Source organism: Hippichthys cyanospilos, chromosome 4 (assembly GCF_059441005.1).
Source record: "Hippichthys cyanospilos isolate Australia breed blue-spotted pipefish chromosome 4, RoL_Hcya_1.0, whole genome shotgun sequence".
NCBI classification, from domain to species: Eukaryota; Metazoa; Chordata; class Actinopteri; order Syngnathiformes; family Syngnathidae; genus Hippichthys; species Hippichthys cyanospilos.
Genome location: NC_142372.1, coordinates 6,486,972 through 6,503,428, shown reverse-complemented (window position 1 = coordinate 6,503,428; position 16,457 = coordinate 6,486,972). Strand labels below are relative to the sequence as shown.

Here is a 16,457-nt window from a genome sequence, read left to right as displayed (position 1 = left end):
GGTTAAAAAAGAAAAATAGAAATTGCACCTCTTGACATTGTTTAATAGTAAGCATTTTGTCGTTTATTTAACAACTTTCCTGATTATCATAATGTAGATTTTTTTAAATGATATTTTCAACAACATTTATATTTTCTGTAAAATGAAAGTTAAAGGACCTCAGGGTCATCAGCATATCTTAACCGTCTTGTTAATTTGTTTAGTGAAAGTGACCCATTTGAAAGTTAATGTAGATTTTCATTACAAAACTTCCACTTGGCTCATGTATAATCAATATATGTTTAGAAATGGCATTTGTAAGCATTTTTGTCATAATGTTTTTTATTTATTTTAATTTTTTTTTTTTTTTTTTAATAAATGGAATCCTCGGTCAAAATGACCCAAGAACATTATTGCTGTTTCTCTAGGGGGGAAGGAAACACAAGATTTGTTTGTAGGATTACACAACCCAAAAAAATTCTGAAACTTTTGAATGCCTACACATGATTCCGGGTCAAATTCACTCAGACTGTTATTATTATTCCATAAAAAGAAACATAACACATAGGTATACATTACGTATTGCCTTTGTTACTTTGTGAGCAGAATCTCTTAAAAAAGTTCCCTGAAGATTCACAGTTTTGCCTGTATTGTCTGACAGTTTTAAACTGGATTTATCATCAGCCGTCATATTTTTAAAAAAGGCCAAAGTTGATACTTGTCAAAATGCCAAATATTGGCGCCGTTAATCGTAATCTTATAATCTCATATTCGTAAACAGACAGCTTTCGATTTGAGAATAATATATATTTAAGCTTCTTCTCACGTCAATTGGTATCGTCACTCACATTTTGACGTCATGAGACTAAGACGGCACGTTACAATCGATCGACCCGTCGTTGCAGAGCTTCAAACAGGATGTTCTCAAAGGGCGTCACACAGTGTCATCGCGGAAGACAAACAGCAAAGCATAGAAGTGGACGTGAAATTTATTGGCTGGCTGTGGTGGAGGTCCGCAACTTTTTGCCGATTTTCGCAGGGACGACGACGACATCAACGACGTGGCCTCCATGGCGGGCGTCAATCTGAACGAGGAGAGCGCCCGCATACTCGCCACCAACTCGGAGCTGGTGGGCACGCAGATTCGCTCGTGCAAGGACGAAGCCTTCCTGCACCCTGGGCTGCTCCACCGACGCATACTGGAAACAGGCAAGTGCGCCGCAACGCCAGTGTCGAATGGCGTTTTCCAACTTTTGGAGCGAATGACGAAATGGCTCAGTGTTTGTGGTTTGTAGGGAACATGTTGTATCTGTATTTAAAGTGGCATCACTCAGGATGACTTTTGATATTCTTTCTGTCTTCGCCCGCAGTTGTTTGAGGCTGCAGCCTTTTTTTTTCTTGTTTGCCCTCGGTTTAAATGTGATACACTTAACAATTCTTTCACCTCCTTTTAATGAATTCTTCAGTGGCTGTCTGTCGGAATTCGCTGGACCGCAGGCACACACGCATGAATACTTGATGGCTTTGTCTTTTTAAAGGCGGCCGTCAGATTTGTCCCGTGGACCAAAGCAGTCCAGTGGAAAGGGTTCAGACTTTGCGGAGTCTTTTTTTTTTTTTTTTTTTTTAATTTTCCCATGGTGAAATCATTATCAGCCATACTGTCTTCATTACCTGATGGTGTCATTAAAGGTTCCTAATGCCAACTTTGCTTATAGTTTCAAAACTCTAGATTAGAGATCGACTGATAAGGGGTTTTCACGAACGATACCGGATATTAGTAATAGAAGAGGCAGATAACCGAAATTTGGAGCTGATATTCATTTGCAGTAAAAGTGTAAGAATTGCCGTAACAGATCTTTTCACACTGCACTTAGCAATTAGCAAATTTGTTTGTTGTGTATGTTAATTAGGGCAGGGGAAAATAGTCGACCTAGGAAGTCGACTGTAATGATAGGTCGACGAAAAATATCCGTCGCAAAGCTTCGCCGGAAACATTTTTGTGCCACAGTTTTCTACACGGACCTTTCCTGCAGACGTATGCGGTGATGCAAAGGGCGAAAGACTCCCCCAAAAAACTGAGGATGTCAGAGCTTTGGGATCATACGATATTTAAAAAGACTGATTTAGTAGTTAGTGGGCTTTACTCAGAGACAATATTAGCACACGGATCTTCCCAAAAAGAGAGGAAAGAAGTTCCTAAAAACCATTCGAGCTGAATTATCCAAGAATATAACCTGTTACTACAAGCAATCTACAGTGTAGTGACTCAGTTTTAGGTGCTAAAATTTGAGCCAGTAGGATGCAGTCAATTAGGAAACGTGCCCAGGAGAATTGGCTTTGAATCCAATCAGAGATGGACAGGCAACGTGATTTCAGAGTGCTAACAGCAAGACCAACCAGCAGCAATTGACTCCTGTTCCATCCTGGTTAGTTGCTACGCAGACACTTCCATATTTGCAAACTTGCTCAGGCAGGCTGTCGTCTTTGAGTGCTGATCTGCAGTGAACAGCAAGGAAACCAAATGCGATGTTAAGGTGTCTTATGATGCTTTAATCTTATCTTAAAAGTGAAGATTACTGTGGTCAAATTCACATTTTGTGTCAGTCTGAATTATACAGAATACCACCGAACTCAGTTTATAAAAAGGAAAATCTGAAGGTCAACTTTTTTTTACGGATCTGCCTTTGAATTTTCCACTTCCTATGGTAGTATCTGAGATTTGGAATGGTGCCTGAGGCCCCTTTCACACCTGCATATAAACAGTTTTTTTTTTTTTTTTCCTTTGGTGCTCCGTAACTGGCACCAACACTAACTGGGGGTTATGAATTTGATCAAGGAAATTCATGCCGCTGGCATTAGAATTAAAACTGACATAAGGTCCGATAGACCTGTGATCTCTTTCATGTGGTCTATTTTTTTCCTGTGGTCTGTCCTGTATAAATGGTATTGATCCGGAATTTGGAAAGGAAGGGTGAATTTTCTGCCATCAGAGGTGAAGTTAGCTAAAGTCCGTAGTCAAGCTGGTTCACAGTCTTTGTCCTGTTTCACACTTCTTGTAATTGTTGACTTCTCTTTTTCCAGTTCATCTTTCTATACAAACATCACTGTTGCCTGAAAAGGTGTCCACTGATAGGTCTTCACTACATTTGTTTGCTTGAAAAAAACAGAAAATGTTGCTTCTTTGTACTTATGGCTGTCCCTGGAGCGTGGCAGTGTGTGTAATTGTTAATTGTTAATAAAACATTACCATCATGACTGGACATAATCAAAAAAACCCACACGTGATTTCACGCGGCGGGGAGCCCGGCGCCCTCATCTTGTTTCATCTCCGTTAAACTATCTTTGGGCCCGTAGGCTAAGTGCACTCTCGGCATGGTTGTTATCGTGTCACCTTGGGGGCGCAGGGTTTCTTTTTAAAAATATACACTTTTCCTCGAGGGGCAGCGCAGCATGAGACGGTGGGGCAGTAGGCGAGGCCGCCCCCTGCTGGGCTAGTGGCACTCTTGCAGCTTTGTTGTGTCAGTTGATTGGCCTCGCCACGCTCCCAGCTGACAGCGGTCCGAGGGAGGCACCCCGGGCCTGCCAGGTCTGCTTAATCAGAGTCCTCCTCCCTTTTTCTTTTGTTATATATATAAAAAAAATTTTTGCATACAAGCACAGGGCCTTGTTTAACTAAAACTTGCCTTTAACCTCCTTTGGCCTCAGCTTTAGCCAGAAAAAGAGCAGTTGTCTACAAATATGCTTTTTCCAAATTGGAATGTTCAGAACTTTTTTTTAAAAATTCACTTTATCCCATTGACGTGCGATGAATTTCATGAACAATGAATGAAAAAAAATAAGAACCCAAAACAGAGGATTAGCCTATATTTCAGTTTTGAATTTAATTAAAAAATATAAATAAGTTGATGGATGCAGTGAGGGAAAACACAAAGATGGAAAAGAATGACACACTGTGGGAATCTATACCGGTATAAGCCAAAAGTAAAAGAAGAGGTTTTGTCATATCGTGTGGGTAGAGCCTGATGGCAATTCCCTCTTACTGTTCTGCGGTCATTATTGCACCTGTCTTCATCTGTCTCCTGTGGCAGTCCACAAAAAGAAAGAAAAAAACAAAACAAAATATCAAAGACAAAGTCTTGTCACTGAGCATGATTGTATGAGTTTTATTTTTGACAAAAATGTAATAATATTAAAGGGACGTCAATGCAATGTTTTCTTTGCAATGATATGTTCTATGCAGCATCACTAGCCTAAATATAGCATTCTGGTTAATATTATTTTTGTGTAATGTGAATTACGCAGCAAAATTCACTCATTTTTATCCATCTCACAAGGCGGCCATTTTGCCACTTGCTCTCGACTGAAAATGACAGAATGACTCAGGGCTCAGGCAATGACCAATCATGGATCACCTGTTTCTGAATTTGCTCATGTGATGGCACCAAGCTGAGTCGTGATTGGTTGTTACCTGATCTTGAGCAACTGTGATGTTATTTGCAGTCGACAGCCAAGTCCCAGAGAAAAATAACACATTTTTCTGCCTTATTTATATTCCAGAAACACATTATGAACCACAATACCCCTTTTTTTAACTCTCTTTTATCAAAGTGATGGAAATTAAAACTTCATTTTACTTGCTTAGTCTAAGTAATTACTTCTTTGAACTTTCTTAAAATTTAACATGGGCTCAACTTGACTGCTTTGATTTTATTTTATTTTTTTGTTTTACCTAGAACGTAGCCAAAATTTTAAAATTTCGATTTAAGATTTAAAATGCTTGCGAATGGCACATGTAGATGACCAATTTTAAAAGCAACTTTAGTTTTGTTATGTAAGCTACAATTTATGTTATGGAGTTCTAGTTAATGTAGACGTTTCTCGGCGTAACCGTTCCTTGAAAAGATCTTGTTTTCCGAAAACTAAAGGAAGCCCATTAGTGTTTTTTCCCTGACCTGGTGACATTGCCACATGTTCTGTTAGCGTGCGGGTGTGTGCGACAAAGCATGTGTGCATCGCCACGGTAATGAGGAAGAACCATTTCAAAGCAGGAGCGAGCCACTCTTATATGTATTGTCGGGCTGATTTAAATAATTGCTGTGGTTTACTTAAAAGGCTGCTGGAGAGGAGAATTATGTTAATGGAGTCATTTAAAAAGTAGAAGTTGGAAACGGCTAACAAGTCTTTTTGTTATGACTCGCGATGAGTTTTGGCTCAGAGTAAACTAAATTATCTGTCGTCGCAAAGAGGTGGTCAGTGTTTGTTGTGCTTGAAGAAACTTCTGAAGCCTCACGTAAAAATTTTGCGAAACAAGTTCAATTCTGGAGGTTGATCGCACACAATATTTGGTGTATCTAGCCTCTATTGATGTGATTGGTTACTTTCCGCTGGTTTCATTTCACAGCCAAGAAATTTGGCGTCATGGATGTGCCCATGGAGGTCGTGACCTTCATCTCGCACGCCGCACAGTCGCGACTCCGCACCGTCGTCGAAAAGGTTTCGGCCATCGCTCAGCACAGACTGGACTCTTGCAAGGTATGAAATTATCGTTAAAGTGCACAGCTACACTATGTGGACAAATGTTTTGGGACACATGCATGTAAAACGTGGCAAAGAATGGATGTAGGCCTTGTAAGGTCAGTTGTGTGTTTTTCTACACCAAATTCATCTAAAAATGTCATTTCAGATCTTGCTTTGTGCACTGGTAACAGTAAAGTGGTTTTCCTAAATTCTTTCTGTTCGTCTTGAATTGGAAGAACAGCAATCATTACATTGTTTTGTGTTTTTGTTATTATTATTATTTTGAATGAAGGTAAATGCATTGTGTCAGACATTATTTTCTTTAATAATTTGTAGTTCATATAATACTATATCATGAGCACACATTTTGTGATTGTACAGTATTATTGATTTTAAAGGAGTAATTTGCATTTAAAAATATTTTGAACTGTTTCTTGGTGTCTTTGACGGCACTAGCCATGTCACATGACCAACAGGTGAGTTGTGATTGGGTGTAACTCGTTAACCGTACCATGAGCATCGGTGATGTCATTTTCAGTCGAGATCAAGTGGCTAAATATTTTATCTAAGGTATTAATTGTATGTGAACAAGAATCACATTTTCAATTTAAATACCGTATAGACAAAATATTAACTATTTACTGCTGAAACGGCTTTAATTAATAAAAGGTCTTAATTCTGGTGTCTGGTGTCTGCAAGACACAATACTAAAATAATTACAGCACACTTATTAAAGAACACACAATCCCTAATCTCCAAATGTCTTAATTAGGAATATCCCAAAGACATTTTTTTTTAACACACAAGTCACCTGATTTTGAGCATCTGCCGCTACTGAGTCCTGATTTGATACTGTCACTATATTGAACAAAATATATTTTTTTCACTTATTTTTTATTTAAAAAAAAAAAAAAAAAAAAGTTTTCAGATTATCTGATCAAAATATGGACACTCCCAGTACCAATAAATTGTCCAAATTCTTCGGTTATACAAGTGGTGTTTACAATATATCCCCCACAATAAATGTGGGTTTACTGTGTAAGAGTTAAGTTGATGAAGTGGAGCGTAGCGTAAAAAGTTAAGACAGAAAATAACGCCAGTGTGCTTTTCCATATTAACGATGACTCGTAGGAATATAAACACATTTAATTGGGCAACATTAAAGCCCAAGCAATTGGGAAAACTTTGAAAAGGTGTTTTTCCTGACACCAAGGAGGAAGCAGCCTTCCCCGTCCTGTTTTGTGCCGCTTCTGTTTCATTCCTTCCATTTTTTTTTCTGCGGTTTGGCAAACGAGGTGTGAGAGCGACAAGCGACTCTGTGAAGCCACTCTGTTGACATCAGCGAAAAAGGAAGAAAGAAATTAAAGACGAGGTGGGAGGGAGATGAAGGAGGCCTTAAAGAGTAACTGGGCTCCTTACGTTTGCGGTGGCAGGAGAGTGCAGGCTCAGCGCTGCAACAAAGGCTGGGTGAGAGCGAGGGAGAAACGGGAAGCGGGGGTGCGACGGGAATCCTCTGATGTGTGCACCCGCATTCGCGCTCCTTGATGGAAGCGGGAGCGCTTAACAGCACCTCGCACCAACATAAGCGATTATCTTATTAACTTTTGATAACCTGCAAAAAAGTTGTTTTCTTTGTCTTTACGCGCACCTTTGGGGGGAGGGGGGTTCCCAAGCGAGATGCGATGCGAAGGAAGTGGGCTTAGTCTGTAAACAGACCTTTTTAAAGCAAGCAAAGTTGGGAAGTGTATTCCCAACAAACGCATTCCAGTTGAGCGGGAACGTTTGCTCTTTATAAATTCCACAGTCCCGGATTACATACTGATAATTGGGTGATTGTCAACTTCTTATCACAGTCATCAAAACCCGGATTATCAGATTATCAGAAACCTCAGAATGACTGATTTCCCTTTGGTCTGCTCAGAAAATAGTGCTTCCAATTTGGAATTCTGGTGTAAAATTAGCACTGAGTTGGGCCGAGCTTTAGCTGAATCGGTTTGATGTGAAAGGAAAAGATAGCCAATTGTGGTGCTAGGATTAATTGGATGCTGTTAGCAGTTCGTTTAATAACTGCACTTTATTGACTGATTTGCTCTTTTTACAGTTAATAATTCAATATTTTTTTTACAATGGAGTGCTACTGTATCTAAATTGAAATGAGTGTTTATTTTTTGTTGGCTGGAAAGAATAAATGGCATTTTAACTAGTTTTAACAAATTTGATATCTCTAGTCACTTTTATATTCTGCATAGGATTCATAGAGCAAGCTCATCTTATACTGAGTACTTTTGAATACTAAAATGCAAATTGGACATGAGACACTATCACATAATGCAATTTAGAAACAAAGTAAGAAAGTTGAAAGAGAACCGATAAAACAAAGGTAAATACGACGTTGAAAAAAAGGAAGTGCAGTCTCACCGGCTTTGTTAATATCTACTGGGAAGTTTGTCCACACTTTAGGACAAGCAAAAAAAAAAGTTCTATCCCCTCTAAACTTCCACTTACACTTATACACAGCATTATTAGAGACGTGGTTAGAACACAGTGTGACTGCTTTGGGAATCTTTTAGTTGAGACAGAGCAATGTTTTAATAAAATGACATTAGGAATCCAACATTGTGTCAACTTTTCAGCCTTTCACAGCTGCTAATATTTACTCTCTTTACCCTTGATTGCACATTCAAATATGAGAAAAGTGCCGTTGTGACAGAGCAATCTAGCAGGAATGTACAATATGTTTGCACTTATTCAATTGGTCAGATTACATCGCGTTTGGTTGCCGTCCAGTGGACGCTCCGCCATATGACCCGAAACCCCCCACTGTGTCACCGCGCTGACGAATGAACGGGAACTGGAGCATTTTTTTTTTTCCACGCAGGGTTGAAATCGATGGGAATTACAGCCCGTAGGGCGTGTGTCTTTGCGAGTAAACCAGAAAAGCACAAACATAGAAAGCTTTAACTACTAAACTCAAAACCTTTTTTCACATGCTGATATTATCACATTTCTTTTTAAATTTGTCCAGTAATTGACTTTTAGACAGGATACATTTCTATAGCCTAGCACAAAAGATTAAAAGTCTTTCAAATGTGAAGTGATAGTTTCTTAGGAACGTAAACATCTGGAACCACATTGACTCCAGATTTAGGCCCTTTTGAAGACAATGGCCTCATCCAGTACAGGTGGGAAATTTTGAGGACGGGTTCCACAAAAAAAAAAGTGCCAGTAATTTATAGTATTTATTATATTTGAGGGCCCGAGCGATTAATCAGCCAGCAGATTTAATCAGCCAATTATAGCTGGTCAAACATCATCAAAAATGATCAGACTAATAATGGATATTTGCAGTTACAGTTGTACGGTTTATCCAAATAATTGTGTCATTATTTCCTCCATGTAAATGAATGCCATAACCTTGTATGCATATTTATATTTCGTAAAATTTGTTGTGTTGTCCGTCATTTCAATCAAAGCATATCTTAATTTTAACAAGTAACGATAAGGTGATGCATGGCAGTTGTGTAAAGAATTGACCTGAATGTCACTACTTGGCACACAACCTTAAAAATTACCTTAAAAAAAAAAAGTACAAAACGAATAAAGCATAAATGTGTTCAATATGACACAAAGTCAGCTACTGGTGACACCAACCCATTTGACAAGCTTTAATGTCATTAATGAAATGCATTTAGTAACACATTGCATTCTGGGATCTGAAAAGGAATGTGAAAATCCACATATAATTTAAACCTGCTGAAATGCACAGGAAGGAAACACGTGTAATTTTAGACGTTTTTTTTTTTTAAATTAATCCTAATTCGTATTTTTTTTTCCAACAATCCATTTTAGTCGTGACTTATACTTTACATTTGATCAGACTCCTTCTCAAGTGTCAAGTGGCATTTTTCTACGATAACAAATGTTTGCTTGTGTCCACCTCAGGACGACGAGTGCTACGAGCAGACGGCCGACGTGCGCTCTCAGCTGCGCTTCTTCGAACAACTTGAGAGGATGGAAAAGGCGAGGAAGGACGAGCAAGAGAGGGAGATCCTCTTGAAAGCCGCCAAGGTAAAGTCAACTTCTTATTGTGTGTGTGTGTGTGTTACTGGTATACTGTTATTATGTCCTAGTGTGCCAAACAGTGTGCGCCTGTGTACTGCGGGGGTGTGTGTATGTTGCTCCTGACACATGAATTTGAGTGTGACACCAGTAGATGAAGTGACCTCCCTGTGTCCTCCCGGGCTCCTGGCCGCAGGGCCTTAGCGTCCTGGCTGCCAACACCACGCGCGTGCGCACACACACACACACACACACACACACACACACACACACACACACACACACACACACACACACACACACACACACACACACAAACACGCCCATACACGTGTGCACACTCAAACACACAACCTGCAAAAGCAATCTTCAATCTTTAAGAAATGATGCACACACACGCGGGTTTTGCCTCTCAGGGCCTCATCAGGCTCCTAATCAATTGATAATGAATTTTGATCATTGATTATTTGTTTAGAGACCTAAACATTCTCACAATTTCAGCCTCTCGTCAGAAAGAGCTTTTGTCCACTATGAAAAACTGATTATAATCGATCCAAAATAAGACATTTACAAACATTGGCTTTTATTTTTTTAAAGCAATGATCAATTGTGATCACTGTTTTCAACTGTGTTTTGGCCAATTGTGATATATTACCGGGCAACCCAGGTGTCATAAAAGTGTAATTGTCATACATTTTCTGCACTGTCAGATTGAAAAGAAAAAAGTCCTTTTTGAATGAAGGAATGTAAATTAAACCATAAAAAAAAATCAGATTTATCACTGAATCAAAATAAGCGACATTAATCAAGTGTTAAAGTAATCATTTGTTGCACCTCATCTTATATTTCAGCTGTGAATAAAAAGTGATTTTCTATTCGAACCCTTCAGTTTTGGACTGTGCTGAAAACATGCTTCTACTAAACCAGTGGTGACCATATATTAATTGCATCATATTATGAGTTCCAATATTTCAAGTTGAATTTTGTACAATCCAAAATGATGGACAGTACAACAAAACTAAAAGTGTAACAATATACAATTCATACTGTCAATTAGTAACCTCATACTCTACCAGATGTTCCTCATGTCCTGATCTTCTAGCCTATCCATTAAAAAACAAATACAATAAATAAAAATGAAGTCAACGATCACTGCTGACCAAAGAGAAAGAAAAGACAATTTTCGGCAAATGAAAATGCCCTGCGGTAGCACATTAGCAAGGCGAGCTAGCTAGGGTTCATTTAATTAATTTTGAATGGGGACAAAGTCCCACACTCAGGATCGTCATCGTCACACACCTCGTCATCTAAATTGCGTTATCACGCCGCCGTTCCTGCCGTGCATGACAATAAGACACCAAACTCAATCACTTGGCTCTCCCCATTTTAACCTGGCTTGCTGTAAACCAAAGCGCTAGCTCAGAATAAAGAAACAATCAATCGATCAACCCGATTGCATTCAAGTTATAGCAGGACTAACCAACCCGATCTTCTGTTTCTAAATAAACACATGAGCCAAAACAATAATTGGCAATCCCCTGACATAAACCCTATTGAGCACGTATTTAGTATTATATAGTACAGCTCGAAACAAATGAAAAGACTGACATTGAAAGTAATACAAATAAAAATATGGTCATGTAAATAATGTCATTATATTCATATGTTTTTAAAATATTCCAAAATATGCCACAAAAATCACACATTTGCAAACAAGAGGCTCCTTAAAAAAGTAATTGGGCATACGTAAAATACCCCGAAACTTTGTTTGCAATCAATTTGGAAAACAAGGATTTTTTTTCATGGCTAGTGTCAAAGTTCCCATCACGTTGTCATACCTGCAAGTAGTTTGCCTGTGTTTTAGACTGTGTTTCAAACCACGCAGATGACGTCCATCTTGACAAAAATAGCCACGTTGTGCGATGCTGTAATGTACCGACATGGCCTGCAGTGGTCAGCCGTACACACATTTTAGTGCGGCGGTGAAGGATTTCCCAGGGACACTCGTCGGCCTCTTATTAAAATAGAAGTGTCGTTACGCCAGGGACACACACACACGCACACACACACACACACACACACAGGCACACATTAACGGATCGCCACACTGGCTCACAGTGACACTGTCAGTGATACTCACCAACATCCTTCACCCCCTTTGTGTGTGTGAGTGTGTGCTGGCTCATGCAGAATTTTTAATAACCTCTTTTGATTAGCGTCCCCCTCCAGCGGCTTATTTAGGGCTGGATTTGGAGCGGGTTTAAAGGCCACAGCCCCCCCGGGGGTGCGCTCCGTTGTACTTCTACTCAATTCATACACGATGTCCTTGACACCTCTGTCTCCTGTTCCCATTTTTGCAGTTTTTTGCAGTTTTTTTATTTTTTGCCGTAGCAGCAACAGATGAGTTGGGATGCTTTGTTGTGTAAAAAAGGGGTGAAAAGGTTGAGTTTAAATCAGCTGTTAAACTGGGCATACCCCTACACCCCAAATGCATTGCACTTTGACTTCACGGTTCACAATTTGGTTGACATGTTCAGACTCCGAGTAGGTAATCTGGACAACCGGGGAATATCCCGATGGGCCGGATGCCGCTATTCCAGCCCACATATTTACGACATTGTTTCACTATCATTTTCTTGTACACCAAACGAGCAGAGGCAGAAATCTGAGACAAATCGGTGGCTCAATTCTGTACCCTATTTTTTGTGTTATCTCGCTGTAGCATCAACAGATGACTAGCGATGCTTTAGCGAGCGTAAGTGGAAGTGGGATTTCTCAAACCAGCTGTTAACCTATACACACCCCCATTTTCGGGCCCCCACCCCCACCATCCACTTTGACTCCACAGAGCCGCTCCAGGCAAGAGGACCCAGAGCAAGCTCGACTGAAACAGAAAGCCAAGGAGGTAAGATCATTGCCCTTGACATTTGCCAGACTTGCGTGTATGAATTTTTCATATGCTTGCTACATATGTAATTCCGTTTAACGTCAAATTGAAGAAAAAAAAAACAAGTTGGAGAAATTATCCCCGCCCTGTTAATGCCACTAATCACGCTTAAAACGAAACAAAACAAACAAAATAAAACAAAGCAAATCTTAATCTTTACATGCATTGATTAGCTGAGCAATGGGAGGACATTTTGTAAAGATCTGACCCATGTTTACACACAACCTAGTCACAGTTTGTTTAAAAACTAATTATAAAACCCTAGTGCAACATAAATTATGCATACGTGTGTTACCGTAATTCGCCAAATACAAACACACTTTTTTTTTCTCCAAAATGGAGTCCGAAAGTGTGGTTGCGTCCTGTAAACGATAACTTGAAGATTAAACGTTGTGACGTTTTTCTATCAGCCATATTCTTACTTACAATAATTACCATAACAGGATTAGCTAGAAAGCGAACGCTGTTAGCATGATGCACTGGCTGCTAACAGCCATCGAATTAAATAAGTTTATTGCCCACTTCTCATTACTTGTACATGAAAAAAAATCCAATCAAAAACAAACTTTTTACTGCTCACAATGGCTAAAGAAGTTTAGAATTCCTTAAAACATAACTCACTGCAGTATTATTCTTTTACGGTGTCGTATTTTAACTTTGAAATAATTCTAGCTTCGTTATATTTGTTTCACATGGTGTTCAAAAAACTTTATACCACTTTCCTTTTTTCCTACGCCGTTCATTTGGAGACAAACTTTAAATGACGACGGGAGCCTTGTGCAAGCACGAAAAGGAAAAGATAAAAAAAAGAAAAGCGAGTTTACCCTCAGAATAAGCGTTTGAGACGCAGCGATTTACTCCCTGCATTAACTTTTACGGCTACAAAGGAGCGCAAAGACGCATTGTTTCTTGCGTGTAATAGGCTAAAGCGCCACGCTAAGGCGCTTTAATCTGAAACGGAAGCAGCTGCGTCTCGTCTCGGATAGGACACATTCCCAGCGGAGCTCACAAAGTAGACCTCTCTTCTTTTTAGTGTTTACGAAAGAGTTCTGTCATAACTTGAGTTTGTTTTTATCATTGTTTACTACACGCGAACGTTTTTCACTCTGTGGGCAGAGGGATAGAAAAAAAAGCAGTGCTCACCTGTTGTTTGCGAAACCTAAGCGTACATCTGCTTTCTTTTAAGTATTTTTTTTTCTTTAATATAGTAGAGTTGTGTGCACTTTAAATAGTTGCACTTCTATGAAGTCGTGAGCTCACAGTGGTAACGGAGTATTAAGGCCTCACTGAAAAAAAACTTCACGAAATAAAAGTTTCATCTGATAGAAAGATGGGGGGAGTCAGCACAAGTTTTTCCACTGAAACACAGCAAAATCACTACATCAAAATATTGGTCTGTAGGTGCTATTTGCCACGTTCGCTCATTGATTCTCGAAGCATTATTGGATGGATATTTTTATTCACTTTTTTCTAGAGGATACGCCGATCTGGTCCGCTTGAGCGTGATCGGGTGATAGGCTGGTATTTGCCATTTTATGCTGGATCGTGATCAAAATCTCAAAAGTTCTCAATATTGACATCTCTAGTTTTTGTTAGTTTTTTTTAAGCAATGGTTTTATATTAGTGTACCTTTTGTTTACATGGTCTTGTACATCTGACATTTTTTAGATACAACTACTCTCTGATTATGCTATTTATAGGTATTTTTCAGACTATAAGGCAAGATCATTTTTTTCAAAAATAGCTAGCGTGCCTTATATCTATGTGCGCCTTATGTACGGATGTGACACTGAATTGCCTTATAACCCAGTGTGTCCTATTTTGGAAAATTCTAAATATAGACCTATACATTGAGACCCCCTTAGAATCTGTCCAAAAATATGGTATATGTTCACAGATATACAATAAAATGATTTCCATTTTTCAGCTAGATGAAAATGAGTAAAAACACAGAAGAAGGTCGTGGTTTTTTTTCTTCTTCATTTTTTCAGGTGTTAATTTTTTTTCTAGGGCTTTGTATAGTTGAATATGTATCTACTGTATGGTACGAATTCAGCATGTCTGCCGGCCGCTCTTCCATTTCTACTTAGCAGCAGTTGTAAGTGTCTTTCTCAAGGGCACCCCGCCATTGTCACCAGGCCAAACGCTTTCATTTGGGGGATTTTTCCTTGGCGTTGAACTCATGACCTTCAAAGGCAACAAGCCCCTCTCCGCCGGCGAATGGCAACACTCGTCGTCTTCTCGCCCGGACTTCTATTTTTTTTTTTTTTTCCTCTCTCTCCCTCGCCGGTTAGAAGCGTTCACTCACAGATCTCAGCCCTTAACCATAAGCCCCGTATATGCAAATGAGCCAGTGTAATAGGCAACGCGACAGGTTCGGACCCCTGAGGGGGATCCATGTGATCAAAGTGGATCTCCTCCCTGTTAAGTGGCAGCGCGCTCGTCTTGTGGATGTGGCCAGATTAGCGCCACACATACATACACTGACATTATAACAAGCTCCTTTTGGGAACTATAACACATTCGTATATATATATACAGTACTGTATACTATTGTGTTCTGAGGGGACGTCTTTACGCATTGCATGTTTCTCCTCAAACATTCTGACATAAACTGAAAAATGATTGACATTCCTGTCAAACACTGATCTAACATTTACTTGTACTTTAGAAGCAACTTCTGAGGTCTGCGTCAGATCTGTTTTATAGCTACACAATATCGGAAAACCACATGCTGTACAATATGGGTGTTGAACATTGCAATATTGATACATCTGTGATTTATAATGGACCCAAAGAAGTTACATTTTTATTACATTTAGCTTTATTGCTGTCTAAATATTTTCCACAGAATTTATTTTATAAAAAATCAAACGTTTGAATAAATGTCTGAATCGATTAAAATCTGATCGTCTAGAATGATGAGATTTAAATTTTAGGCCCTATTGCCCAGCACTGTTTCCCATTGACCCAGTCACAACTCGAACTAGTAAAAAAATGCAATGTCAAGCAGTTCACAGAAAGTAAATTAGTTTGCTGATCAATTGGAAGTAGCGGAAAATGTTATTTTCTTAGAAACGGTGTTTATAGAACCACTACTTCTGTATAACATATTTGATACATTTTCCTCCATAAACGCAATTTGTGAAATAAAGCCATTACCGGGATTTGGAGCTTTACTCACCATTTCCAAACACGCGGCTATTATTCTGAACTGTACGTATATATAACAGACCCCTCCGTCTTTTTGTGGCTTAATGGCCGTCGTTTCTCAGCCCTCGTGCCTCTCCCCGTTTCCATCACCTGCCCAGCTCAAGGCAATAGAGCTGGCTGTTTGTGTCACCGCCGAGTCTGTCGGCAGCTCACACATCCGCGCAAATTTTATCAGGATAATGAGGGCCCGGACACTCCGCCGTCACCCACACCTTCTCTCTTGGAGCACGCATGTACTGTACGTACCAACGCTATTATCAATGAGGAGACATCAAATCATTTGGCTTCATATTCTTAATTAGAAGTTGAATCGCTCAGTTCCCTCGAGTGTCAAAAAAAACAAACAAAAGCACTTCCTTTAATGAGATTCAATACAGAAGCAATGCAGGTGTACCTAATAAAGCGACCCCATCAGAATCCAAGATCGCAGTAATATTTCCATCCATCCTTGCTTCCATCCAAGTGCTCCAGGCCTCTTTGATACGAGGCGGGAACATGAAAAATTCAGCAAAGGCGCTTTGAGCGAGCGAGGCGCCGCCCTGCGCTCCTCTGAAATGTTGCCGTGTTGTGACAATGATGAACAGAGACGTTAGAACACGACAACGCTTCAACGTTAGGCTGTCATAAGAGTGATTAGCGCGCCGGGTAACCATGATGTAAGGAGAACGCAATGATAACGTTCGGTGGCCGTTCCCCCAATACAACTGTTGTCAAACCGAGAGCCATGACTTGGGGGTCCGCA

At 39.7% G+C, this 16,457-nt stretch overlaps 1 protein-coding gene across 2 annotated transcripts in view; it reads left to right on the top strand.

Annotated features, from left to right (window-relative positions):
* LOC148424425 (transcription initiation factor TFIID subunit 4) overlaps positions 1–16,457 on the top strand; it is a 79,227-nt gene that overhangs the window by 23,389 nt on the left and 39,381 nt on the right. For both annotated transcript variants that reach the window (XM_088413713.1, XM_088413714.1), the window contains 4 exons: positions 1,019–1,188; positions 5,381–5,511; positions 9,439–9,564; positions 12,404–12,460. In XM_088413713.1, the coding sequence (XP_088269839.1) occupies positions 1,019–1,188; positions 5,381–5,511; positions 9,439–9,564; positions 12,404–12,460 (484 nt within the window). The remainder of the gene's footprint in view (positions 1–1,018; positions 1,189–5,380; positions 5,512–9,438; positions 9,565–12,403; positions 12,461–16,457) is intronic.